General features: G+C 47.5%; 1 protein-coding gene across 1 annotated transcript; it reads right to left on the reverse strand.

The window, feature by feature from the left end:
• Positions 1-27,644, reverse strand: LOC144603187 (zinc-binding protein A33-like). The gene is made up of 6 exons (XM_078416355.1): positions 27,225-27,644; positions 27,040-27,135; positions 19,410-19,643; positions 14,444-14,466; positions 2,334-2,452; positions 1-741 (listed from the first exon to the last, which is right to left on the reverse strand). The coding sequence occupies exons 1-6, from the start codon at positions 27,642-27,644 to the stop codon at positions 182-184; spliced, it is 1,452 nt and encodes a 483-aa protein (XP_078272481.1). The 3' UTR covers positions 1-181.

The following is a 27,644-nucleotide window of genomic DNA, read 5'->3' on the forward strand; positions in this document are numbered from 1 at the left end:
TGTTTATTTCTCTCTTCCCACATTTACATTCCCCCTGGTTTTATTTCCGCGCTCACTGGGGTTTTACGACGCGGAATTTGGGGATTAAATGGGAGCCGTTCAGCGCCGACCTGTTGTCCACTGGGTTTCTGCCCCACAGCCCGAGCCCCGCTCCTGACGCTGGTCCCGGGACCCGACACTTTTACACACCCGGAGCGGAAACGGAGCAGATTCTCAGCCACTTTCCATCCACATTCCACAAGAGAGGATAAAGTTCATCACAAGGCCCGAAGAAAGGATAAAGTTTCTCCGTTAATTTATTCCCATTGAAGGTGTGGAGATGGGACTTGGTGTCCGCGTCGTAAAATGAAACTGTCCCGGACTCGTAACTGAGATAAACTCCAACCCTCCCGGGGATGGGACAGGCGGGGAGAGGGGATGGAGGGGAGGTGAGTGCATCAAACCCGTCACCCCACTGCCTGATGCTCCAGACTCCAGTCTCCGGGGTCAGTGTGACCCATCCCTTCCTCTCCACAGACTCTGCGGCGACTCCCAGACTCCAGCCCCGACTCCCCGCCACCTCCACCTCCCAGTAATGTCTCCCCGATGTGAATCCCTCCGATCCCAGCACACACGCACTGACTGTAAACCTCTTCCTGGTGTCAGGGAGACTCCTCAAGGTCGGGGTCCATCTCACCCTCTTCCGATCCTCAGACACCTCGAGCCGCGGACCCACTGTTTCCACATCCAGGGTGACGGAGACTGGGGGGAGAAGCAGAGAATCAGACAGTCAGCGGGGGTCGGGGGGAGACTCGGGCAGCGCGGCCCCGGGACCGGGGGAGAGGCCGCTCGGCCTCAGGCACAGGCGGGCGGACAACTGAAACCTTGCCCGGGGTTTCACCCCGACCACAGTGTGTGACAACAGACATCTCCCCCGGAGTTTTTATCCGGGGATGGAGAGGGGAATTTCGTGAGGTGGGGGAGGGTGGACGGGGAGGACGAACGTGGAGAGTGAGGAGGATTGCAAGATTGTGGTGGATTTACAACAAAATCATCAGGTCTGAAGGTCTGGGTGATCAGGTGAAGTTGGACAGTCAGAAGATCATAAGGACATAAGGTAAAGTATTAGAATTGGGCCATTCGGCCCATCAAGTCTAGTCCACCATTCAATCATGTCTGATCTATCTCTCCCTCCTAACCCCATACTCCTGCCTTCTCCCCATAACCTCTGACACCTGTACTAATCAAGAATCCAGCTATCTCTGCCTTAAAAATATCCACCGACTTGGCCTCCACAGCCATCTGTGGCAATGAATTCCACAAATTCACCTCCCTCCCATTAAAAACATTTCCCCTCATCTCCTTCCGAAAAGAACATCCTTTAATTCTGAGGTTATGATCTCCAGTCCTAGACTCTCTCACTAATGCAAACATCCTCTAAACATCCATTCTATCAAAGCCTTTCACTCCATTGTATTTTTCAATGAGGTCCCTCCTCATTCCTCTAAACTCCAGCGAGTGCAGGCCCAATGTCGACAAACGCTCATCATAGGTTAATCTACTCATTCCTGGAACAGACTATTCAGACTGGGACATTTTTTCTTGGGAGCCTGTCAGAGGAACATTATCGATGTGTATAAGATGCACAGATAAGGTGATTAGCCACAATAATTTACCCAAGGTCAGAGAGTCTAAACCTCGAGCGCATCAGTTTAAGGTGAGAGTGGAAACAATAAAAATGACCTGAGGAGCAGGTTTTTCAGTCAGTGGGTAGTGTAGATGTGGAACGATCTGACAGAGGAAGTGGGCGAGGCAGGTACAATTACAACAGTTCACAGAGAATTGGGTAGATACGTGGATAAGAAAGACTTGGAAGGATATGAGCCAGACTCGGGCAAGTGGGGCTAGCTTGGTTGGGCAACGTGGTTGGCATGGTCGAGTCCAGTCAAAGGGCCTGTTGCTGTGTTCCAAAGCTCTCTGACTCTGTGATGCTTCCCAGCAGATGAGCTTGGTGGGAGATCAAATCTTCAATTTCCCTAAAATACCTTTAATCATTGCTTAAAGATAGACACAATCGAAGGTAGACCCAAAATGCAGGAGTAACTCAGCGGGACAGGCAGCATCCCTGGAGAAAAGGAATGGGCGACGTTTCGGGTTGAGACCCTTCTCCAGATTGAGGAAGGGTCTCGACCCGAAACATCGCCCATTCCTTTTCTCCAGAGATGCTGCCTGCCGCTGATTTACTCCAGCATTTTATGTCTACCTTCGATTTAAACCTGCATCTGCAGTTCTTTCCTACATACATTACTTAAAGATGTCAAAAACAAGAACAATGGAAAAGGTATAAGGTTTACCATGCTTGAAGTCATCAGATGTTTCTTTAAATGCCGCGTTGAATGAAACAGGGCAATGAAACTTTTCAATCGGCAAGGCATCATCTACCACCGACAGTGGTTTGGCTTCATCACGAACCCTGTGAACATTTAACAGCTAGTTATCAACTGAGCATTAGAAAAGTTTTGAACTGTTCCACAAAAACTTACAATGTTTCCGTCAAGAGCATGTCCTACCTTCGCTTGCGACCAGCATCCCCCTGAAAGAAATAAAACACAAATCTCAATTGACTGAGATGGACCGTCCTCATCCCGACAGCGGGAATTTCTCCACATTTCTACAACCCTCTGATAATTCCCATTTCCCAACTCTTATCGCCGCTGTCATGCAGATAGAAAGCTGATATTGCCATAGAGATGTAGAACGATGGGGAAAAGTACAAGGAGAGTTCATGAGAATTATCCCATAACTGAGAGGATGGAGCTCAATGCAAAGAATGAGCAGGTCGACGGATTTTATCTGGAGATGTCAGGAATGATAAGATAGAATTTAAGTTTAGCGGTGAATTTAAATGGGGGGGGGGGGATGAAATATCTCTAATCGATGGGAGAGCAAAAATCAATGCTGAAATGTAACATGGTCTTCTATAAATACTGAAAGGAATGCAGTCATGAGAACATGGACCTCACTCGCATTGGAGGGACCAAAGCCAACAGCAGAGATAATTTAAGGGCGAGCGGGATAAATACGTGAGCACTCCTGGTATTCAAGGTATTGTTACCGGGTGTGGTGATTAGATGGGAGGGATGTTGAGTGGAGCAGAAATCTTGACTGGATAGGATGGGGCGAATGGCCTGTCTATAATGTAGAATGGGATGCCATTCTTGGTGAACAAGGGTGTGTAAAACAAACAGAGCAAATTCCCCCAAGGTGACCGCCCACTGCTGATGGGAACCGGATATAGATGATCAATCTGCTGTGTGCGCCACGTTCTAGATTTCAATGTTAATCCCCACAATGTGGTCATGGCTGATCCAGCCCAGGACTGAACTCCTCCGCTTTGTCCCATTCCCTTTGATTTCAGTTCCCCAAATTTTCAAAAATGTATCTTCCCCTGGTATAAATATGTCTAACAGGTTAAACCTCTCAAGAGTCTGTGGGTTGGAGAATCCCAGAGATTTACTGCCCTCTGTTCATTCGTGTTCCTTCGGATCAGATATAGAATCAGCCGTCGTAGTTTTGAGCTCTACAGAATACAAACACCTCTCTACATTCCGGCCAGGCAGTCCTGAGATCCCATAGATTATGTGGGAGGCCAATTAGTTTGGGAACAACAACAACTGGAACAGATGAAACATTTCCCCAGTTCTCAATTACTGGTAAATGCAGCATTTATTTCAGAAATGTCACCCACCATTTTGTGACTGCACTTTCACTTCACCAGACTGTAGTGTAACCCCTCACCTTCAGAAACACCACACTGTCCTTTTGATCCATCTGCTGCTGCAACTTACAGAGTTCCTCCTGAATGGAATTTAAATTCTCTTCAATTTCTCGAAGATTTTTCTCCATTACATTTAGAATCTTCTTCTCTTCCTCCCGGATATCTGCCAGTACACGCTGCTCTTTCTCAGTGAGAATCTGGTGCTGTTCAGCAAACTGGGATGTGATCTTGGACTGAAGGTTGTGTGACTGTTCCTGTGAAATGAAAGGTGAAGCTCAATATTTCATCAATATCTCAAAGTGTGGAGTCATGCATTTTTAGAGTAGGAATAAACCATAGGTAAGTTTCCAGATGGGGTGAGAATCCAGAAAACGGAGGTGCAAATGGACTTGGGAGTGCTGGTGTTGGATTCCCAAAAGGTTAATCTGCAAGTCGAATCGATAGTAAGGAAAGCAAACTCTGTGCCAGCATTTATTTCAAGAGGGCTTGTACACAAAAACAGGGATGTAATGTTGAGGCTCCTTAAGGCGCTGGTAAGGCCGCATTTGTAATATTGTGAGCAATTTTGGGCACCATATCTTTGGAAAGATGTGCTGGCTCTAGAGAGAGTCCAGAGGAGGTTTACAAGAATGATCCCAGGAATGAGTACGTTAACCTATGATGATCGTTTGTCAGCACTGGGCCTGCACCCGCTGAAGTTTCGGAGAATGAGGGGGACCTAATTGAAACATACAGAATAGTGAAAGATTTGGATAGAATGGATGTGGAGAGGATATTTCCACTAATGGGAGAATCCAGGACTCAAAGTCAAAGTCTCGGAATTAAAGGACATTCTTTTAGGAAGATAGAAATTTCTTTAGTCAGAGGGTGGTGAATCTGTGGAATTGTTTGCCACAGAAGGCTATGGATATTTTTAAGGCAAAGATAGATAGATTCTTCATTAGTACAGGTGTCAGAGACTATGGGGAGAAAGCATGAGAATGTGGTCTGGAAGGAGAGATAGGTCAGCCAAGATTGAATGGTGCTGTAGATGTGATGGGCCAAATGGCCCCGTTTTACTCCCGTTCCTTATGACTTTAATTCCCTGCTGCCTATTCCTTTTCACGTACCCATTAATTCTCATTCATCCGCCCACCACCCACATTCGCAGGGATAAGTTACATTCACCGATTGACCATTGAACCAGCGTGTATTGGGGACCAAAAATACTAGAGGAGCAAGATAGACCACCCGATTCTAAAAACTGTAGTAGGTCATGGGTAAATTTCAGCGCCATTTTAGTAAGCAGATTCTGTGTGCCAGACTGGGCTGTGTTTACAACTTTTCTTCGTATATAAAATGTTGGCAATTATTTTTGTTCAACTTCTTGGATGCGTTGATAGTTGACATCTATAACTATTTCTTGAAGAGTTACTGCTCCGTGATCTTTAAAATTTGGATGTTACTGATTGAATATTTTCACTAGAGATCCACTCTATCTGTATCAGGCCAATTGATCATATTTAATGAACTGTTCTTTGCTTTCTCTGTTAATTTTATTTTCACCTCCACGAGCTGTATCTCTTTTGGTTTAATTTTAAAAAGTCATGGAAGCAGAGATTAGGCATTTGCAAACAATAGAACTCTACTGTATCCACAATATAATTGAAAAGACATTTAACTTTATACTTAGAGCCAAGAAAATTTGAATTGGTGAATTGATTAGTTAAAAATCCTTGACAGCCACTAAAATGACCAATGCTGCCTGATGTGGTACAGAGCACGAATCCAATTCAAATAGACACAGTGGTGGAGTAAGTCACCGGGTCAGGCAGCATTTCTGGAGAAAAAGGATGGGTGATGTTTCATGTTGGGACCCTTCTTCAGACAAAGGGAGGAAGGTGAAGAGCTTGTATAAATCAGGGCCTTATCACTTCATTGGTTAGCTGACATGCGAAACAGTGCAACCCTGTATATCTTGCACACAAAATGATGTAAATCTTACCATGAATGACAGAAATAAAAAGTGTTATCCTTGTTTATGAAGTTCATTTTTGAATGATGTAAAATTGAAGGGGGATTGGTGCAATATACTGCTAACCCACAAATGTGCCGTTATGAGATATTCACTTTTGAAAAATTTATATATATAAATTTTTAAAAAACAAAGAATGTTATGTGTTATTTGACCAACCTATCGGTTGAATTTAAATATGATTTGTTTTAAAGGTTGTATGATAGTGGGTAAGTATCGTGTCAATGCATGTAACTCATTTTTCACAAAAGTGAGGGTCAGCACTATATTGCACCGACCCCACTCAATTATATGTTAAATTCAAAACTAAACTATGGTGGTAATGTACATTACATTTTATTACACTAATGTGGAATGACAATAATGGAAAAATACCTTAATATGTTTTCGTAGTTATTTTATTCACAATATTAGGATTTCTGGAAATAAGTTTGATGTCACTGATTGCGAATGTGTACGGGTAGGCCCGAATGAAATGTATGTGAGAGAACAGTGATCATGATAGGGAGAACCGTGTGCTGAGAAGTGTGTGAATGACTGATTTTATATTTCAGATTATCCCAGGGATAATTTACAGTCGCCCATTGACCATTGAACCAGCGTGTACCTCGAGCAGCACCCGAGGTCAGGATCGAACCCAGTCTACAGAACGAGGAGGCAGCAGCACTACTTGTGTCACTGCGCTGCCCTGTTATTACACGCATCACAGGGATCAAACCTGCACAAGATCAGGAAATCGAAACTTAAAACCCTCACCAGAACTCCAGAAATCTTCTCTTTCTGTTGCTGCTCCATTTGCTGGATCCCTGATTTATATTTTGTGAGAGACTGGATGGAAGATTTCATCTGACCCTGGAATTGTGTTTGAAAATCAGAGAATAAATGTGTTAGACAATAAAGAAGGAATTAAACAGTAACAGACACAAAATGCTGGCGTAACTCATTGGGACAGGCAGCATCAAAATCGGTTTGCTTTTACCTTGTAGATTTCAACAGCTTCATCTACAAGCATGAAACGGTGATCTCTGTGTTTCCGCCCAGCTGCACAAACCAGGCAGATCAGCTTTTTGTCAGTTTCACAAAACAGCTTCAGTTCTTCCTGTTTCAGTTTCTCGCAGTGAAGTTTACTTTCCTTCTCTGGAATTTTTTCCCGATTCAGGCTCAGTGTTCGAGCTTTCTCAGCCAGTCTCGCCAAGGCCCGACTCACCCTGAGGGTGCGGTCTGTAAACACCTCTCTACATTCCGGGCAGGAGTTTCTCCCCTCCCTGTCCCAACTCTGTGTGATACAGGAGCGGCAGAAATTGTGCCCGCAGTCCAGTATAACCGGATCGGTGAAGAAATCCAGACAGATGGGACAAACTGCCTCCTCCGTTAAACTCTCGACCTGGTCTTTCGAAGCCATTTTAACTCCGCCACTTCCTGGTTCAAAAGGCGTTCCCTTTCGCGCAGCTGCTGAACCCTTGCAGTATCGGGGCGCGGCTGAGGGGAGGCGGAGCTCAGCCCCGTCAATCACAGCCCTGACCAGCAAGTGGATGTTATATGCAATAAGCTGCGGGTAAATATAATTCACTTAAACTAAATACATCAGTGTTTCCCATCGTGAATTATTCATTATATTATTCTACACAATGATATTATTTCTACATCAAACACTGTTATTTCATTTTACAGTCTCATGTGCAAACTTGAATTCAACTCAATGAGCCAATTATACTCGATTGTCACATGAACCATGGGACAGTGAAATGCTTTGCTTTTGCATGCAATCAGGTAAAATACAGACCTCCCCCAGGCAGTACAGAGAGAGTCGCCACGTTTCTGGGGCCGACAAAGTTGCGAGATGTTTATGGAACTGTCTATATTTCCCCGCAGCGGCGAACCAGGTCCCGCCGCACGAGGCAGCAGGTGCCCCCGCGCCGCTCCCCTTCCTTCTCGGTTCCAACGATACGACATAGATTTTAGCACAGTGGGGGCAAATTTCAAGGGTCATGTTTTATCACGTGCTGGAACGTGCTGCTGGAGTGGTGGCATTGCATAGTCTGATCTGGGCTGAAGGGACTGATCTAGTTCTTTGTGGCCATCAACTAAACCGACAGGTTCATTATAGCTCCCATTCCCAGCTCCTCCCCCACAACCATTAGGTTCTTGGACCGACCTGCAGTGCCCGCGTTTGGCCCATATCCCTCCAAACCTGCCCTATCCTTGTATCTGTCCAACTACTTCGTAAACGTTGGGATAGTCTCTGCCCAACTACCTCCTCCAGCAGCTCGTTCCATATACCCACCACCCGTATTGTGTTACCCCTCAGGTTCCTATTAAATCTTTCCACCCTCACCTTAAACTTATATCCCCTGGTTCTCGATTCCTCTACTCTTGGCAAGAGACTGTACACCTGCCCGATCTGTTCCTCTCGTGGTTTTTTAGTCCTCTCTAAGGTCATCCCTCATCACCCTGCGCACCAAGGTAGAGAATTCCAGCCTGCTCAACCTCTCCTGATAGCTCGGGCCCTCGAGTCCTGGCAACATCCTCGTAAAACCTCTTTCCCTCTGATCATGCGCACTCATTATTGCAATAACAGGACGTTGCATTATCGATAAACCGCCGTTCATCACAGATGGGGATGTTTAGAATTGCACAACGCTCAGGTTTGTTGACTTCCCATCAGCGTCTGAAGCAGTTGAAGCCTGATTGGGGCAGGCACTCCACCAGCACGCGCAGTGGAGGACAAGCCCATGTCAGCATCAAACACACTGAAGTGGAAATGGTGAAGGGCATCAGGCTCCTTGGCGTAAATATCATCAACGATCTATGGTGGACCAACCACACTGCAGACACAGCCAAGACGCCGCACCAACACCTGTACTTCATCAGTGGACTGAGGCAATTCCGCATGTCGCCAAACATGTGGCCAGGACAAGACAGTCTGAGCTATAGGCAGAGATTGAGTAGGTTGGGACTCTATTCCTTGGAGCGCAGGAGGATGAAGGGTAACCTTATAGAGTTCTATAAGGTCATGAGAGGAATAGATTGGGTGGACAGAGTCTCTTGCCCAGAGTAGGAGATTCGAGGACCAGACGACTTAGGTTTAAGGTGAAGGGGAAAAGATTTAATAAGAACCTGAGCGGTAACCTTTTGGCACCATGGGTGGTGGATTTGTGGAACAAACTGCCAGAGGATATGGTTGAGGCAGGGACTATCTCATCGTTTAAGGAGCAGTTAGACAGGTACATGGATGAGCCAGGTTTGGAGGGATATGGACCAAAAGCTGGGACTAGTGTAGATGGAACATGTTGGCTGCTGTCTCACTCTGTCATTCTATTACTCTGGCAAACCTCCAAGATTCACCATAAAATGCGTACTGTCGGTTTGCGTCACAGCTTGGTTTGGGAAAAGAGCGCAAGAAATTTCACAGAATTGTGGATGAGGCCCAGACCAGACACCATCTGCACTTATTTCTGTCTCGGAGAAGCAGACAACATAATCAAATACGTCCCACCCCGGCCATTCCCTTTTCTCCCTGTTCTTGTTGGGCAGAAGGTACAGAACCTTGGACGGGCGCACTGCCAGTCTCAAGAGCAGCCTCCTCCCCTCTGTTATCGGGCCTCTGAACGGTCTTTCCATCAGCTCGTCATTAGGGGTTGAAGGGTCTGTTCTTGTGCTGCACTGATCTGTGCCTTGTTTTCTCTGTTGCGTGGTAGTTGAAGGTTATTTTTCTGACGAGAAAGAAGTTTACAGTGGACCTTACTTTACTTTAGACATACAGCATGGAAACAGGCCCATCGATCACCAATTCACTCCTTTTCTATAGAGATGCTGTCAGACCCGTTGAATTCCTGCAGCTTTTTGTGTCTGTCATCAATTCACACTTATTCCCTGTTGTCCCATTTTCCCATCTACTCCCCACACACTTGGGGCTTTTACAGAAGGCCAATAAACATACAAAACGGCATGTCCTTTGATTGTGGGAGGAAAGTAGAACATCCGGAAGAAATCCACGAGCCCACAAGGAGAACGTGCAAACTTAGAACAGTCGGCAGCTGAGATCAGGATCGAACCCGGGTCCCTGGCCTTGAGGCAGCGGCTCTTCCCGCTGCTCCACAGTACCTCAGAAATATTAAGACTCCTCTTTCCAAATACCCCATACTGCCGCCAACGTTTTCTGTTTTTTCTTGGCAGTTTATGGGCAGACTCACATTCCAATCGACCATTGAACTGGAAAAACTAAAATAAAAACCCTGATGCTGAAAATCCAAAATGAAGACAGACAGTAAGATGCAAGAAATACTCAGTAGGTTGGTTAGCGCATGTAGAGAAAGAAACGGAGTTAATGACTCAGGTTGAACACCATTGGTCATCAGTATTAGATCTGAAATGTAAGGTCTGTTTCACCTTGCTGTTGCTGCCTGACCTGCTGAGTATTTGGGGCAATTTTTGCTTCTATTCCACATTTTAAAGCCTCAATGTTTTAAGCCGGGCATTTGGTTTGGGTCGCAGGTGTGGTAACAGGTCACAAAAGTCACTTATTAAATCATATTCCCGCTGTTTCTGCAATTGTCAAAGTTAATTCTCAAAGTTACAGCTGGTCTGTGGTCGTACCGCGTGACGTTGCTGCCATCTAGTGGCGGAACCAAGATGTGAAAACAGTCCTGTTCCCGATTAACAGAACACGGTTTGGTGCAGAGATACAGCACGGAAACAGGCCTTTCGGCCCCTCGAATATAGACACAAAAAGCTGGAGTAACTCAGCGGGTCAGGCAGCATCTCTGGAGAAAAGGAATGGGAGACGTTTCGGGTCGAGACCCTTCTTCAGATTGAGAGTCATGGGAAAGAGAAATGAGAGATATCGACGGTGATACAAAGATTTTGAACAAATGAAAGAAAGATACGAAAACAAATAACGATGATAAAGGAAACAGGCCATTGTTGGCTGTGAGCTCGGAGAAAACGAGTTACAGGAAATGAAACTCACCAGGACGACAGTGAAACTAATACAACGACCAGGGGGAGGGACTGAATCCACGCCGACCATCGATCACCCGTTCACACCAGTTCTATGTTATCCCATTTTCTCATCCACTCTCTACACAGCAGGCGCTACTTCACAGGGGCCAACTAACCTACAAACCCGCACGTCTTTGCGATGTGGGAGAAAACCGGAGCAACTAGAGGAAACAGAGATTAGCTCGGCATTGTACTGTTCCACGTTCTATGTGGGCCGAAGAGCCTGTTCCAGTTCTACATGGCCATCAACAACACCGAGAGACCCATTGTATCTCCCACTCCCTACATTTAGCTTTATTCTTCTCCCTTCAAGTAATTTCCGATTTCATTCCTCCCTCCTATTTCCACCTCCCGAGTCAGACCTTTACCGCCCTCTTCCGCACGACATCAACACCAATTCATTCACTCAGATATAACAGACATGTAGTTCTTGGAAATCATTCTTCAGACCAAACAAGGGTCCCGACCCTGAAGCGTGGTCTGTCCATTTCCCTCCACAGATGCTGCCTGGCCCACTGAGTTCATCCAGCACTTTGTTGGGGTTTTTTTTAACCCCCATTATATTTCAACAGATTTCTTGTGTCTACCATTTCCAATATTCACTTTGCCTTCTCTCACTGGAGGGAATTTCCGATTTCATTCCGCCCTCCTGTCTCCTCCTGCCTTCTGCCCCCCCCCCCCCCACCCCCACCCCCTATACTCGCCTTTACGCCGCTGTTGAAGTCCGCACCAACACCGCTGGTGCCGCGTTGTGACTCGGGGCGAGTTTAGGACCCGCCGCCCGCGGCTGCTGCTGAACCCGCGGAGCCCGCGGGAAGGGAAATTGTTTCAATCTTTATATTTTCACAAAAGTGTTTCTGTTCCGATGACGGACGCGGTTAACGCGTTGAAATAAACGGATCGACAGCTCTGATTCCACTTGCTCTTTATTTCTCTCTTCCCACATTTACCTTCCCCCTGGTTTTATTTCCGCGCTCACTGGGGTTTTACGACGCGGAATTTGGGGATTAAATGGGAGCCGTTCAGCGCCGACCTGTTGTCCACTGGGTTTCTGCCCCACAGCCCCTGAGCCCCGCTCCTGACGCCGGTCCCTGGACTCGACCCTTTTACACACCCGGAGCGGAACCGGAGCAGATTCTCAGCCAATTTCCATCCCAAGTCCCGAAGAAAGGATAAAGTTTCTCCGTGAATTTATTCCCAATGAAGGTGTGGAGATGGGACTTGGTGTCCGCGTCGTAAAATGAAACTGTCCCGGACTCGTAAATGAGATAAACTCCCACCCTCCCGGGGATGGGACGGGCGGGGAGAGGGGATGGAGGGGAGGTGAATGCATCAAACCCGCCACCCCACCCCCGCGCGATGCTCCAGACTCCAGTCTCCGGGGTCAGTGTGTCCTGTCCCTTCCTCTCCACAGACTCTGCGGCGACTCCCAGACTCCAGCCCCGACTCCCCGCCACCTCCACCTCCCAGTAATGTCTCCCCGATGTGAATCCCTCCGATCCCAGCACACACGCCCTGTCTGTAAACCTCTTCCCGGTGTCAGGGAGACTCTTCCCGGTCCCGGTCAGTCTCACCCTCTTCCGATCCTCAGACACCTCGAGCCCCGGATGCGCTGTTTCCACATCCAGGGTGACGGAGACTGGGGGGAGAAGCAGAGAATCAGAGAGTCCTCGGGGGTCGGGGGGAGACTCGGGCAGCGCGGCACCGGGACCGGGGGAGAGGCCGCTCGGCCTCAGGCACAGGCGGGCGGACAACTGAAACCTTGCCCGGGGTTTCACCCCGACCACAGCGCGTGGACAACAGACATCTCCCCGGATGTTTTATCCAGGGATGGAGAGGGGAATTTCGTGAGGTGGGGGAGGGTGGACGGGGAGGACGAGTGCGGAGAGTGAGGAGGATTGCAGGATTGTGGTGGGGATGGGGGATGAAGCGGGTTATTCAGATATGGAGGCAGATGATATTGAGGTGAGCGGTAATTTGAGGTTGTTAAAGAGGAGGTAGGTGTGTGGTGGTGTCATCGTGATCAGAGTGAAGCGGGGCAGACACCAGGGGCCAGATGACCTGCTCCTGTGTTTTATTAAGTGGAGGATGAGACAAAGGGAAGGGTGGGTTTGTTAGTCAATTGGAGTGGGTGCAAAAGGATTTACAACAACTTCATCAGGTCTGAAGGGTTGGGTGATCAGGTGAAGTTGGACAGTCAGAAGGTCATAATGTCATAAGTGAAAGTATTAGAATTAGGCCATTCGACCCATCAAGTCTAATCCACCATTCAATCATGGCTGATCTATCTCTCCCTCCTAACCCCATTCTTCTCCCCATAACCTGACACCTGTACTAATCAAGAATCCAGCTATATCTGCCTTAAAAATATTCACCGACTTGGCCTCCACAGCCTTCTGTGGCAATGAATTCCACAAATTCACCACCCTCTGATTAAAAACTTTTCCCCTTATCTCCTCCCTAAAAGTACATCCGTTTATCCTGAGGCTATGACCTTTAGTCCTAGACTCTGTCACTAATGGAAACATCCTCTCCACATGCATTCTGTCCAAGCCTTTCACTATTCTGTACTTTTCAATGAGGCTCATTCTTCTAAACTCCGGTGAGTACAGGCCCAATGCCGACAAACGCTCATCATAGGTTAATCTACTCATTCCTGGAACAGACTATTCAGACTGGGACATTTTTTCTTGGGAGCCTGTCAGAGTGACATTATCAATGTGTATAAGATGCACAGACAAGGTGATTAGCCACAATACTTTACCCAAGGTCGGAGAGTCTAAACCTCGAGCGCATCAGTTTAAGGTGAGAGTGGAAACAATAAAAATGACCTGAGGAGCAGGTGTTTCAGTCAGTGGGTAGTGCAGATGTGGAATGATCTGACAGAGGAAGTGGTCGAGGCAGGTACAATTACAACAGTTCACAGAGAATTGGGTAGATATGTGGATAAGAAAGACTTGGAAGGATATGAGCCAGACTCAGGCAAGTGGGGCTAGCTTGGTTGAGCAACGTGGTTGGCATGGTCGAGTCGAGTCAAAGGGCCTGTTGCTGTGTTCCAAAGCTCTCTGACTCTGTGATGCTTCCCAGCAGATGAGCTTGGTGGGAGATCAAATCTTCAATTTCCCTAAAATACCTTTAATCATTGCATCTAAGTATTACTTAAAGATAGACACAATCGAAGGTAGACCCAAAATGCTGGAGTAACTCAGCGGGACAGGCAGCATCTCTGGAGAAAAGGAATGGGCGACGTTTCGGGTTGAGACCCTTCTTCAGATTGAAGAAGGGTCTCGACCCGAAACATCGCCCATTCCTTTTCTCCACAGATGCCGCCTGCTGCTGATTTACTCCAGCATTTTATGTCTACCCTCGATTTAAATCCGCATCTGCAGTTCTTTCCTACATACATTACTTAAAGATGTCAGAAACAAGAACAATGGAAAAGGTATAAGCTTTACCATGCTTGAAGTCATCAGATGTTTCTTTAAATGCCGTGTTGAATGAAACAGGGCAATGAAACTTTTCAATCGGCAAGGCATCATCTACCACCGACAGTGGTTTGGCTTCATCATGAACCCTGTGAACATTTAACAGCTGGTTATCAACTGAGCATTAGAAATGTTTTGAACTGTTCCACAAAAACTTACAATGTTTCCGTCAAGAGCATGTCCTACCTTCGCTTGCGACCAGCTTCCTCCTGAAAGAAATAAAACACAAATCTCAATTGATTGAGATGTTACGTCCTCATCCAGACAGTGGGAATTTCTCCACATTTCTAAAACCCTCTGATAATTCCCATTTCCCAACTCTTATCGCCGCAGCCATGCAGATAGAAAGCTGATATTGCCGTAGAGATGTATAACGATGGGGAAAAGCACAAGGAGTGTTCATGCGAATGATGCCATAACTGAGAGGGTGGAGCTCAATGCAAAGACTGGGCAGGTCACGGATTTTATCTGGAGAAGATGTCAGGAATGATAAGATAGAATTTAAGTTTAGCGGTGGATTTAAATGGGGGGGGAGGGGGGTGGGATGAAATATCTCTAATCGATGGGTGAGCAAAAATTAATGCTGAAACGTAACGTGGTCTTCAATAAATACTGAAAGGAATGCAGTCATGAGAACATGGACCTCACTTGCATTGGAGGGACTGAACCCAACAGCAGAGATAATTTGAGGGCAAGCGGGATAAACAAGTGAGCGCTCCTGGTATTCCAGGTATTGTTACCGGATGTGGTGAGTAGATGGGAGGGACGTTGAGTTGAGCAGAAATCTTGATTGGAGAGGATGGGCCAAATGGCCTGTCTATGATGTAGAATGGGATGTCATTCTATGGGGAACAAAGGTGGGTAAAACAAACAGAGCAAATTCCCCCAAGGTGACCACCCACTGCTGATGGTGTCAAGTTAGGAACAGGGGACGTACAACGAGATCTGGGTGTCCTAGTGCATCCGTCACTGAACGGAAGCACGCAGGTACAGCAGGTTGTGAAGAAAGCCAATGGAATGTTGGCCTTCATAACAAGAGGAGTTGAGTATAGGAGCAAACAGGTCCTTCTGCAGTTGTACAGGGCCCTAGTGAGACCGCACCTGGAGTACTGCGTGCAGTTTTGTTCTCCAAACTTAAGGAAGGATATTCTTGCTATTGAGGGCATGCAGTGTAGGTTTACTAGGTTAATTCCCGGAATGGCGGGACTATCATATGTTGAACGACTGGAGCGACTAGGCTTGTACACACTGGAATTTAGAAGGATGAGAGGAGATCTTATCGAAATGTATAAGATTATTAAGGAGTTGGACACGTTAGAGGCAGGAAACATGTTCCCAATGTTGGGGGAGTCCAGAACAAGGGGCCACAGTTTAAGAATAAGGGGTAGGCCATTTAGAACTGAGGTCAGGAAAAACCTTTTCAGTCAGAGAGTTGTGAATCTGTGGAATTCTCTGCCTCAGAAGGCAGTGTCAAGTCAAGTCAAATTTATTTGTCACATACACATACACGATGTGCAGTGAAATGAAAGTGGCAGTGCCTGCGGATTGTGCACAAAAAAGAATTACAGTTACAACATATAAATAAAGTTAATAAGTTACTATAGTGTAGACAAAAATTTAGTCTCTGGGGTTATAAAAGTTGACAGTCCTGATGGCCTGTGGGAAGAAACTCCGTCTCATCCTCTCCGTTTTCACAGCGTGACAGCGGAGGCGTTTGCCTGATCGTAGCATCTGGAACAGTCCGTTACTGTGGTGGCAGGGGTCCCTCATGATCTTGCTTGCTCTGGATCTGCACCTCCTGATGTATAGGTCCTGCAGGGGGACGAGTGTAGTTCCCATGGTGCGTTCTGCCGAACGCATTACTCTCTGCAGGGCCATCCTGTCCTGGGCAGAGCTATTCCCAAACCAGACTGTAATGTTGCCGGACAGGATGCTCTCTACAGCCCCAGAGTAGAAGCAATGAAGGATCCTCAGAGACGCTCTGAATTTCCTCAGTTGTCTAAAGGATAGCAAAAGGATAGTGAGGGATAAAATTGGTCCATTAGAGAGTCAGAGTGGACAGCTATGTGCTGAGCCGGAAGAAATGGGGGAGATATTAAACAATTTCTTTTCTTCGGTATTCACCGAGGAGAAGGATATTGAATTATGTGAGGTAAGCGAAACAAGTAGAGTAGTGATGGAAATTATGAGGATTAAAGAAGAGGAGGTACGGACACTTTTGAAAAATATAAAAGTGGATAAGTCTCCAGGTCCTGATAGGATATTCCCTAGGACATTGAGGGAAGTTAGTGCAGAAATAGCAGGGGCTATGACGGAAATATTTCAAACGTCATTAGAAACGGGGATGGTGCCGGAAGATTGGCGCATTGCGCATGTTGTGCCTTTGTTTAAAAAAGGTTCTAAAAGTAAACCTAGCAATTATAGACCTGTTAGTTTGACATCTGTGGTGGGAAAATTAATGGAAAAGATACTTAGGGACAATATATATAATTATTTGGATAAACAAGGCCTGATTAGAAACAGTCAACATGGATTTGTGCCTGGAAGGTCATGTTTGACTAATCTTCTTGAATTCTTTGAAGAGGTTACCAGGGAAATTGATAAGGGCAAGGCTGTGGATGTTGTCTATATGGACTTCAGTAAGGCATTTGACAAGGTTCCACATGGAAGGTTGATTAAGAAGGTTAAATCGTTGGGTATTAATAGTGAGGTTGCAAGATGGATTCAACAATGGCTGAATGGGAGATACCAGAGGGTAATGGTTGACAATTGTATGTCAGGTTGGAGGCCAGTGTCTAGTGGAGTACCCCAAGGATCTGTGTTGGGTCCACTGTTGTTTGTCATTTACATTAAAGATCTGGATGATGGTGTGGCAAATTGGATTAGTAAATATGCAGATGATACTAAGATAGGTGGTGTAGTTAATAATGAAGTAGAGTTTCAAAGTCTACAGAGAGGCTTGGGCCTTTTGGAAGGGTGGGCTGAAAGATGGCAGATGGAGTTTAATGCTAATAAGTGTGAGGTGCTGCATTTTGGTAGGACAAATCAAAATAGGACGTACAGGGTAAATGGTAGGGAATTGAGGAATGCAGTGGAACAGAGGGATCTGGGAATAACTGTGCATTGTTCCCTGAAGGTGGAATCTCATGTGGATAGGGTGGTGAAGAAGGTGTTTGGTATGCTTGCCTTTATAAATCAGAGCATCGAGTATAGAAGTTGGGATGTAATGTTAAAACTGTAGAGGGCATTGGTGAGGCCGAATCTGGAGTATGGTGTGCAGTTCTGGTCGCCAAATTATAGGAAGGATGTCGACAAAATGGAGAGGGTACAGAGGAGATTTACTAGAATGTTGCCTGGGTTTCAGCACTTAGGCTACAGAGAGAGGTTGAACAGGTTGGGTCTTTATTCTTTGGAGCGTAGAAGGTTGAGGGGGGACTTGATAGAGGTTTTTAAAATTTTGAGAGGGACGGACAGAGTTGACGTGAGTAGGCTTTTCCCTTTGAGAGTGGGGAAGATTCCAACAAGGGGACATAGCTTCAGAATTGAGGGACAAAAGTTTAGGGGTAACATGAGGGGTAACTTCTTTACTCAGAGGGTGGTGGCTGTATGGAATGGGCTTCCGGCGGAAGTGGTGGAGGCTGGCTCGATTTTATTATTTAAGAGTAAATTGGATAGGTATATGGATAAGAGGGGATTAGAGGGTTATGGTCTGAGTGCAGGTAGATGAGACTAGGTCAGGGAGAGTGGTCGGCGTGGACTGGTAGGGCCGGACAGGCCTGTTTCCATGCTGTAGTTGTTATATGGTTATATGGTTATATGGTGGTAAAGGCGCTGCTTTGCCTTACCCACCAGTGCGGCAATGTGCGTTGCCCACGTCAGATCCTCTGTGATGCGGACTCCCAAGTATTTAAAACTGCTTACCCTATCCACAGTAGACCCATTTATCTCCTGTGGCGTGTACGTCCTTGGATGTTTAGCCCTTCTGAAGTCCACAATCAGCTCCTTCGTTTTAGTGACATTCAAGAGGAGGCTATTGTCCTGACACCAGAGTGCCAGATCAGCCACCTCCTCCCGGTAGGCCTTCACATCGTTGATGGAGATCCGGCCCACCACCACAGTGTCATCAGCAAACTTGATGATGGAGTTTGAGCTGAACCTGCCCCACAGTCATGTGTGTACAGGGAGTACAGTAGGGGGCTAAGGACGCATCCCTGGGGGGATCCTATGTTCAGGGTGAGGGAGCTAGATGTGTGTTCCCCCATCCTGACCACTTGGGGCCTGGCGGTGAGAAAGTCCAGGACCCAGGCACACAGAGGGGTGCTAAGCCCCAGTTCCAGCAGCTTCTCAACCAGTCTGCTGGGGACTATTGTGTTGAATGCTGAACTAAAGTCAATGAACAGCATCCTCACATAGCCCCCCTGGTTGTCCAGATGAGAGAGCGGTGTGTAGAACCTGGGAGACCGGAGGCCAATTCTCTGAATGCATTCAAGAGAGAGCTAGATAGAGCTCTTAAGGATAGCGGAGGCAGGGGGTATGGGGAGAAGGCAGGAACGGGGTACTGATTGAGAATGATCAGCCATGATCACATTGAATGGCGGTGCTGGCTCGAAGGGCCGAATAGCCTCCTCCTGCACCTATTTTCTATTGATATAGATGATCAATCTGCTGTGTGCGCCACGTTCTAGATTTCAATGTTAACCCCCACAATGTGGTCATGGCTGATCTAGCCCAGGACTGAACGCCTCCGCTTTGTCCCATTCCCTTTGATTTCAGTTCCTCAAATTTTCAAAAATGTATCTTCCTCTGTTATAAATACGTCTAACAGGTTAAACCTCTCAGAGTCTGTGGGTTGGAGAATCCCAGAGATTTACTGCCCTCTGTCCATTCGTGTTCCTTAGGATCAGATATAGAATCAGCCGTCGTAGTTTTGAGCTCTACAGAATACAAACTCCTCTCTACATTCCGGCCAGGCAGTCCTGAGATCCCATAGATAATGTGGGAGGCCAATTAGTTTGGGAACAACAACAACTGGAACAGATGAAACATTTACCCAGTTCTCAATTACTGGTAAATGCAGGAATTATTTCAGAAATGTCACCCACCATTTTGTGACTGCACTTTCACTTCACCAGACTGTAGTGTAACCCCTCACCTTCAGAAACACCACACTGTCCTTTTGATCCATCTGCTGCTGCAACTTACAGAGTTCCTCCTGAATGGAATTTAAATTCTCTTCAATTTCTCGAAGATTTTTCTCCATTACATTTAGAATCTTCTTCTCTTCCTCCCGGATATCTGCCAGTACACGCTGCTCTTTCTCAGTGAGAATCTGGTGCTGTTCAGCAAACTGGGATGTGATCTTGGACTGAAGGTTGTGTGACTGTTCCTGTGAAATGAAAGGTGAAGCTCAATATTTCATCAATATCTCAAAGTGTGGAGTCATGCATTTTCAGAGTAGGAATAAAGCATATGTAATTTTCCAGATGGGGTGAGAATCCAGAAAACGGAGGTGCAAATGGACTTGGGAGTGCTGGTGTTGGATTCCCAAAAGGTTAATCTGCAAGTCGAATCGATAGTAAGGAAAGCAAACTCTGTGCCAGCATTTATTTCAAGAGGGCTTGTATATAAAACCAGGGATGTAATGTTGAGGCTCCTTAAGGCGCTGGTAAGGCCGCATTTGTAATATTGTGAGCAATTTTGGGCACCATATCTTTGGAAAGATGTGCTGGCTCTAGAGAGAGTCCAGAAGAGGTTTACAAGAATGATCCCAGGAATGAATACGTTAACCTATGATGATCGTTTGTCAGCACTGGGCCTGCACCCGCTGAAGTTTCCGAGAATGAGGGGGACCTAATTGAAACATACAGAATAGTGAAAGATTTGGATAGAATGGATGTGGAGAGGATATTTCCACTAATGAGAGAATCCAGGACTCAAAGTCAAAGTCTCGGAATTAAAGGACATTCTTTTAGGAAGATAGAAATTTCTTTAGTCAGAGGGCGGTGAATCTGTGGAATTGTTTGCCACAGAAGGCTATGGATATTTTTAAGGCAAAGATGGATAGATTCTTCATTAGTACAGATGTCAGAGATTATGGGGAGAAGGCATGAGAATGTGGTCTGGAAGGAGAGATAAGTCAGCCATGATTGAATGGCGGCGTAGACGTGATGAGCGAAATGGCTTCATTCTACTCCTATTCCTTATGACTTTAATTCCCTGCTGCCTATTCCTTTTCACGTACCCATTAATTCTCATTCATCCGCTGACCACCCACCTCTGCAGGGATAATTTACAGTTACCGATTGACCTTTGAACCAGCATGTATTGGGCACCAAAGATACTAGAGGAGCAAGATAGACCACCCGACTCTTAAAACCGTAGTTGGTCATGGGTAAATTTCAGCGCCATTTTACTAAGCAGATTATGTGTGCGACACTGGGCTGTGCTCACAACTCTCTGCGATTTGTTTGTATATAAAATGTTTGCAAACAATTATTTTTGTTCAACTTCTTGGATAAGTTGATGGTTGACACCTATGACTATTTCTTGAAGAGTTGCTGCTTCGTGATCTTTAAAATTTGGATGTTACTGATTGAATAATGCAGAGGTTGCAGGATCAATTTATTCCAAAGAGGTGGAAAGACTCTAAGGGGAGTAAGAGACACCTGTGGCTGACAAGGGAAGTCAGGGACAGCATAAAAATTAAGGAGAGGAAGTATAACATAGCAAAGAAGAGTGGGAAGACAGAGGATTGGGACTCTTTTAAAGAGCAACAAAAGTTAACTAAAAAGGCAATACGGGGAGAAAAGATGAGGTACGAGGGTAAACTAGCCAATAATATAAAGGAGGATAGCAAAAGTTTTTTTAGGTACGTGAAGAGGAAAAAAATAGTCAAGGCAAATGTGGGTCCCTTGAAGACAGAAGCAGGGGAATTTATTATGGGGAACAAAGAAATGGCAGACGAGTTAAACCGTTACTTTGGATCTGTCTTCACTGAGGAAGATACACACAATCTCCCAAATGTTCTAGGGGCCGGAGAACCTAGGGTGATGGAGGAACTGAAGGAAATCCACATTAGGCAGGAAATGGTTTTGGGTAGACTGATGGGACTGAAGGCTGATAAATCCCCAGGGCCGGATGGTCTGCATCCCAGAGTACTTAAGGAGGTGGCTCTAGAAATAGTGGAAGCATTGGAGATCATTTTTCAATGTTCTATAGATTCAGGATCAGTTCCTGTGGATTGGAGGATAGCAAATGTTATCCCACTTTTTAAGAAAGGAGGGAGAGAGAAAACGGGTAATTATAGACCAGTTAGTCTGACATCAGTGGTGGGGAAGATGCTGGAGTCAATTATAAAAGACGAAATTGCTGAGCATTTGGATAGCAGTAACGGGATCATTCCGAGTCAGCATGGATTTACGAAGGGGAAATCATGCTTGACAAATCTACTGGAATTTTTTGAGGATGTAACTAGGAAAATTGACAAGGGAGAGTCAGTGGATGTGGTGTACCTCGACTTTCAGAAAGCCTTCGACAAGGTCCCACATAGGAGATTAGTGGGCAAAATTAGGGCACATGGTATTGGGGGTAGGGTACTGACATGGATAGAAAATTGGTTGACAGACAGAAAGCAAAGAGTGGGGATAAATGGGTCCCTTTCGGAATGGCAGGCAGTGACCAGTGGGGTACCGCAAGGTTCGGTGCTGGGACCCCAGCTATTTACGATATACATTAATGACTTAGACGAAGGGATTAAAAGTACCATTAGCAAATTTGCAGATGATACTAAGTTGGGGGGTAGTGTGAATTGTGAGGAAGATGCAATAAGGCTGCAGGGTGACTTGGACAGGTTGTGTGAGTGGGCGGATACATGGCAGATGCAGTTTAATGTAGATAAGTGTGAGGTTATTCACTTTGGAAGTAAGAATAGAAAGGCAGATTATTATCTGAATGGTGTCAAGTTAGGAGGAGGGGGAGTTCAACGAGATCTGGGTGTCCTAGTGCATCAGTCAATGAAAGGAAGCATGCAGGTTCAGCAGGCAGTGAAGAAAGCCAATGGAATGTTGGCCTTCGTAACAAGAGGAGTTGAGTATAGGAGCAAAGAGGTCCTTCTACAGTTGTACCGGGCCCTGGTGAGACCGCACCTGGAGTACTGTGTGCAGTTTTGGTCTCCAAATTTGAGGAAGGATATTCTTGCTATGGAGGGCGTGCAGCGTAGGTTCACTAGGTTAATTCCCGGAATGGCGGGACTGTCGTATGTTGAAAGGCTGGAGCGATTGGGCTTGTATACACTGGAATTTAGAAGGATGAGGGGGGATCTTATTGAAACATATAAGATAATTAGGGGATTGGACACATTAGAGGCAGATAACATGTTCCCAATGTTAGGGGAGTCCAGAACAAGGGGCCACAGTTTGAGAATAAGGGGTAGGCCATTTAGAACGGAGATGAGGAAGAACTTTTTCAGTCAGAGGGTGGTGAAGGTGTGGAATTCCCTGCCTCAGAAGGCAGTGGAGGCCAGTTCGTTGGATGCTTTCAAGAGAGAGCTGGATAGAGGTCTTAAGGATAGCGGAGTGAGGGGGTATGGGGAGAAGGCAGGAACGGGGTACTGATTGAGTGATCAGCCATGATCGCATTGAATGGCGGTGCTGGCTCGAAGGGCTGAATGGCCTACTCCTGCACCTATTGTCTATTGTCTATTGTCTAATATTTGCACTATAGATCCACTCTATCTCTATCAGGCCAATTGATCATATTTAATGAACTGTTCTTTGCTTTCTCTGTTAATTTCAATTTCACCTCCACAAGCTGTATCTCTTTTTGTTTTCTTTTAAAAAGTCATGGATGTAGAGATTAGGCTTTTGCAAACAATAGAACTCGACTGTATCCACATTATAATTGAAAAGACATTTAACTTTATACTTAGAGCCAAGAAAATTTGAATTGGTGAATTGATTAGTTAAAAATCCTTGATAGCCACTAAAATGACCAATGCTGTCTGATGTGGTACAGAAGCACGAATCCAATTCAAATTGACACAGTGGTGGAGTAAGTCACGACGCTGCACGCTGCTCGAAAATGATATTTTTATTTGATTCGGTCGTGTATTTTTTAAGTTACAGAGGTTTTAGTATAAATTTTTGAAAATCAGCCGTTTTTTCCATGGCCTTCAGCGTGTGACGTCAAAATGCCCATGTGAGAAGAGCTCGCCCAACCCCTCTCCTACTGATTTATTGAAGGCTTTCAGCGTGGTGCGTCTGTGCGTATGGGCTCCCCTCTCCTCTCTCTCCTTGCTTCTCTCCTCTCTCCCACACCCGGGAGACCCTCTCCCCGCTATCGCCCCCCCCCCCGGACCTTTCACTCATGCGCTCCCCCGCCCCCCCGGACCTTTCACTGATGCGCTCCCCGCCCCCCCCCCCCGGACCTGTTGGTGCTGGGGGCAAGAGAGAGTAGGGGAAAGGGGTGTGCTGGGGAAAGGGGGGGTGGGGGATAGTAAGAGTGTGTCTGGGGGAGAATGGTGGCGGGGTCTGAGAATGGGGACTGGGGAGGGGGACAACAGGGGTCGTCCGGAGGGGGCTTGGTGGTGGGGCAAATAGGGGTACTGGGAAAAGGGGAGGTCGTGGGGAAAGGGGGGGGTGTGGGGAGAGTAAGATTGGGGTTGGAGAGAATGGGGGGTGTGCGAATGGGCCCAACGGGCCCTCTTCGCTAGTCTATCTATCTATCTATCTATTATCTATCTATCTTCTTAAAACTCAGATCTTGTGTATGTATGAATATATGTATATATATATATCTGTGATTCGGCTGATTACGGCAAAACGGTAAACCGTAGCACCACGATTTTTACGCCGCCTTAATCACCACGCGGACAGCTGCTGGAAAATGTTTTTTTAATTTAATTTGGTCGCATATTTTTTAAGTGACAGAGGTTTTAAAGCGCTGACTCCCTGATTTATTGAAGGTTTTCAGGGGGGCGCTGTGGTGCGGCTGTGCTCAGTACGCATGCGCGGTATCTTCTCACTTGTATATATATTTCACTGATTTCGGCAAAACGGTAAACCGTAGCGCCACAATTTTAGCACCGCCTAATCACACCGCTGGACGCTTGCCGAAAATGATATTTTTATTTAATTCGGTCGTATATTTTTAAAGTTACAGAGGTTTAAAAGTCAAGACTTTTTTTCTCTGTTATTTCGGCTGATTTCGGCAAAAACGGTGAACCGTAGCGCCACGATTTTTGCACCGCCTTAATCACCGCGCCGAACGCTGCTGGAAAATGATTTTTTTATTTGATTCGGTCGCGTATTTTTTAAGTTACAGAGGTTTTAAAGTTAAAAAACATTTCTAAGGCTTTTATTGAAGGCCTTCAGCGTGTGACGTCACAATGCCCCTGTGAGATGAGCTCGCGCTGCCCCGCCCCCCCCATCTAACTGATTTATTGAAGGTTTTCAGCGTTGCGCTGCTGTGCGTCTGTGCGCACGCGCGGCATCTCCTCACTAGCACCAACCACATGGACGCCGTTAGCGGAGCCGCCCGCCCGCCCGCGATCACCGGCTCCCCTCTCCTCTCTCCCCTTGCTTCTCTCCTCTCTCCCACACCCGGGAGACCCTCTCCCCGATATCGCCCGGACCCAGCGCGCCGCCGCCCTATCGGTCTCCAGTAGTCCGGCCGCGATCCGCAGCTCCCTCCTGCTTCCCGCACGATCCGTAAGTGCTTTTCGCCGGGACCACGGGGGGGGGGGGGGGGGGGAGGGCTGGTAGGGAAAGGGGGTGGGGGAGAGTAACGGTGGGGGCGACGGGGAGGGTGGGAGGAGGAGAGATTGGGGGTGGGAGGAGGCAGAGTGGGACTGGGGAAGGGGGCAGCGGGGGTGGGGGGGTTGGTGCTGGGGGCAAGAGAGAGTAGGGGAAAGGGGTGTGCTGGGGAAAGGGGGGGGGGTGGGGGAGAGTAAGAGTGTGTCTGGGGGAGAGAGAATGGGGGGGGTCTGAGAATGGGGACGGGGGAAGGGGACAGCAGGGGTCGTGCGGAGGGGGAAAGAGGGGTACTGGGAAAAGGGGAGGTCCCAACCCCTCCCCCCTCACCCCGCCATCGCACGGACCCAGCGCGCCGCCGCACTATCCGTCGCGTCCCCCCTCCCGCACGGGCCCAGCACCGTTACCGCACACAGGCCGAAGCGCAGAGGGCAGCTCCCCCCCCCCCCCCCCCGCGCGGAACATTAACTAATGCCCCCCCCCGGACCTTTACTTTAATGCGCTCTCCCCGAGCACCGCCGCCCGTCCCCGCATCTGACATTACTCAGGTCGGGCAGAGCTGACCGCCGGGAGATGTAGTCTCTCCGGCCGGGAGATGTAGTCGCCTCTCCCGCTCGGGGGCTGGGGGGGGGGGGGGGGGGATGCGGCACCCGCCCGACTGACGACATTGCCTGTCAATGCGGGGTGACGAGGGCTCTACTGCTGTCCCCCCTCCCCTCCCGCCATCCCTCCCGCCATCCCTCCCCCCCCCCTCCCTCACCCCCTCCCTTCCCCCCCCTCCCCCCCCCCCTCCCTCACACCCCTCCCAACTCCGCCGCACGCCTCGAGTAGTCCGACCTCCGCTGCCCGACTCGAGCAGTCCGGAGCTCCCTCCTCCTCCCTGCACGCTCGGTAAGTGCCTTTCGCCGCCAGTCTCCACGGAGGGGAGTGGACGTGGGGGCGAGTGGGTGGAGGGAAGGGTGGGGGTGGGAGGGGGGTGAGATTGGCGGAGAAGGGGGGTGGTGGTGGGCGGCAGAGAGTGGGCGTGGGGGGAGGGGGCAGTGTGGGTCTGGGAAGAGTGGGGAGGAGGGGACAGAGAGTGAAAGGGGGAGGAGAGAGGGGTGTGGGGCAAGGGTGGGTGGTGGTGGGGGGAAGGGTGACAGTGGGGGTGGGGAAGAGGGGAGAGTGGGGGTGGGAGGGGAGGGGGACAGTGAGAATGGGGATGGGGCGAGTGGAGGGGGTGAGCCCCCCCTTCCTCTCCGCCTCCCCCCACTGAGATTGCTTTTAAAGAAAAAAGCAATTTCCCCAGGTCGCAATGGAAACCCTACGAGGACGGGCCCACTTGGCCTAGATGTACATCATTTGAAAAATAAGATGAAGAGAGAAATAGAGTGTTGCTTTAAATCAAAGTTGCTTCTGATCCAACTGAAGGAACTTGGAGATCTATTTATCTCCATCTTGCCTCTCACACACAAACACACATTCATATCTATATATATATAAGTTAAATTTGTGCTGATTGTGTGTTTGAGCAATACAAGGGAAATGGCACAAAAGAGGGGACGGGGAGGAAGGATGGGAGGGAAATGGGCAGAAACAGTAAGGAAATAAAACCAGAGAAATTTAGCAGGGGGAAAACATTTTAAAATAAAAATAACAATAAAATGTGAGTTGATAGATGAGATATTTTCTGCACTTTGATGGGATCATCTCACATACTGTTCCCCACAACACTGATTACACTGCAAGGCGGGTTTTGCTTACTAAAATGACGGACGATCCGCTCCGTTACGTACTACACTCAGGTAGAAGCGATTTCGACGGAGCGGTTCATTTTGCGCCTCTAGTATCTTTGTTGGGGACGTGGAAGGAATCCGCCGCGGTCACAGGGAGAAGGCGTGAACCACACGGGCAGCGCCCGAGGTCAGGATCGAACCCGCTCACCAGAACTAGGAGACAGCAGCACTACTTGTGTCACTGCGCTGCCCTGTTATTATACCCGTCAAAGGGATCAAACCTGCACAAGATCAGGAAATCGAAACTTAAATGCCTCACCAGAACTCCAGAAATCTTCTCTTTCTGTTGCTGCTCCATTTGCTGGATCCCTGATTTATATTTTGTGAGAGACTGGATGGAAGATTTCACCTGATCCTGGAATTGTGTTTGGGAATCAGAACATTAAATTGTTGAACAGTAAAAATTGAATTAAAATGATGTGATTAAAATCGGTTTGCATTTACCTTAAAGATTTCAACAGCTTCATCTACCGGCATGAAGCGGTGATCTCTGTGTTCCCGCGCATCTCGACAAACCAGGCAGATCAGCTTCTTGTCAGTTTCACAAAACAGCTTCAGTTCTTCCTGATGTTTCTCGCAGTGAAGTTTACTTTCCTTCTCTGGAATTTTTTCCCGATTCAGGCTCAGTGTTCGAGCTTTCTCAGCCAGTCTCGCCAAGGCCCGACTCACCCTGAGGGTGCGGTCTGTAAACACCTCTCTACATTCCGGGCAGGAGTTTCTCCCCTCCCTGTCCCAACTCTGTGTGACACAGGAGCGGCAGAAGTTGTGCCCGCAGTCCAGTGTAACCGGATCGGTGAAGAAATCCAGGCAGATGGGACAAACTATCTCCTCGGTCCAACTCCCGACCTGGTCTTTCGAAGCCAT

Source organism: Rhinoraja longicauda, chromosome 19 (genome assembly GCF_053455715.1).
Source record: "Rhinoraja longicauda isolate Sanriku21f chromosome 19, sRhiLon1.1, whole genome shotgun sequence".
NCBI classification, from domain to species: Eukaryota; Metazoa; Chordata; class Chondrichthyes; order Rajiformes; family Arhynchobatidae; genus Rhinoraja; species Rhinoraja longicauda.

Bases quoted from the DNA above. Each gene is read 5' to 3' on its own strand.
- LOC144603187 (XM_078416355.1), bottom strand. From the start codon at position 27,644: ATGGCTTCGAAAGACCAGGTCGGGAGTTGGACCGAGGAGATAGTTTGT. The intron at 27,136-27,224 runs GTAAATGCAAAC...ACACAATTCCAG, and splicing joins AAGCTGTTGAAATCTTTAAG to GATCAGGTGAAATCTTCCAT. The intron at 19,644-27,039 runs GTGAGGCATTTA...TTCATTTCACAG, and splicing joins AGAAGATTTCTGGAGTTCTG to GAACAGTCACACAACCTTCA.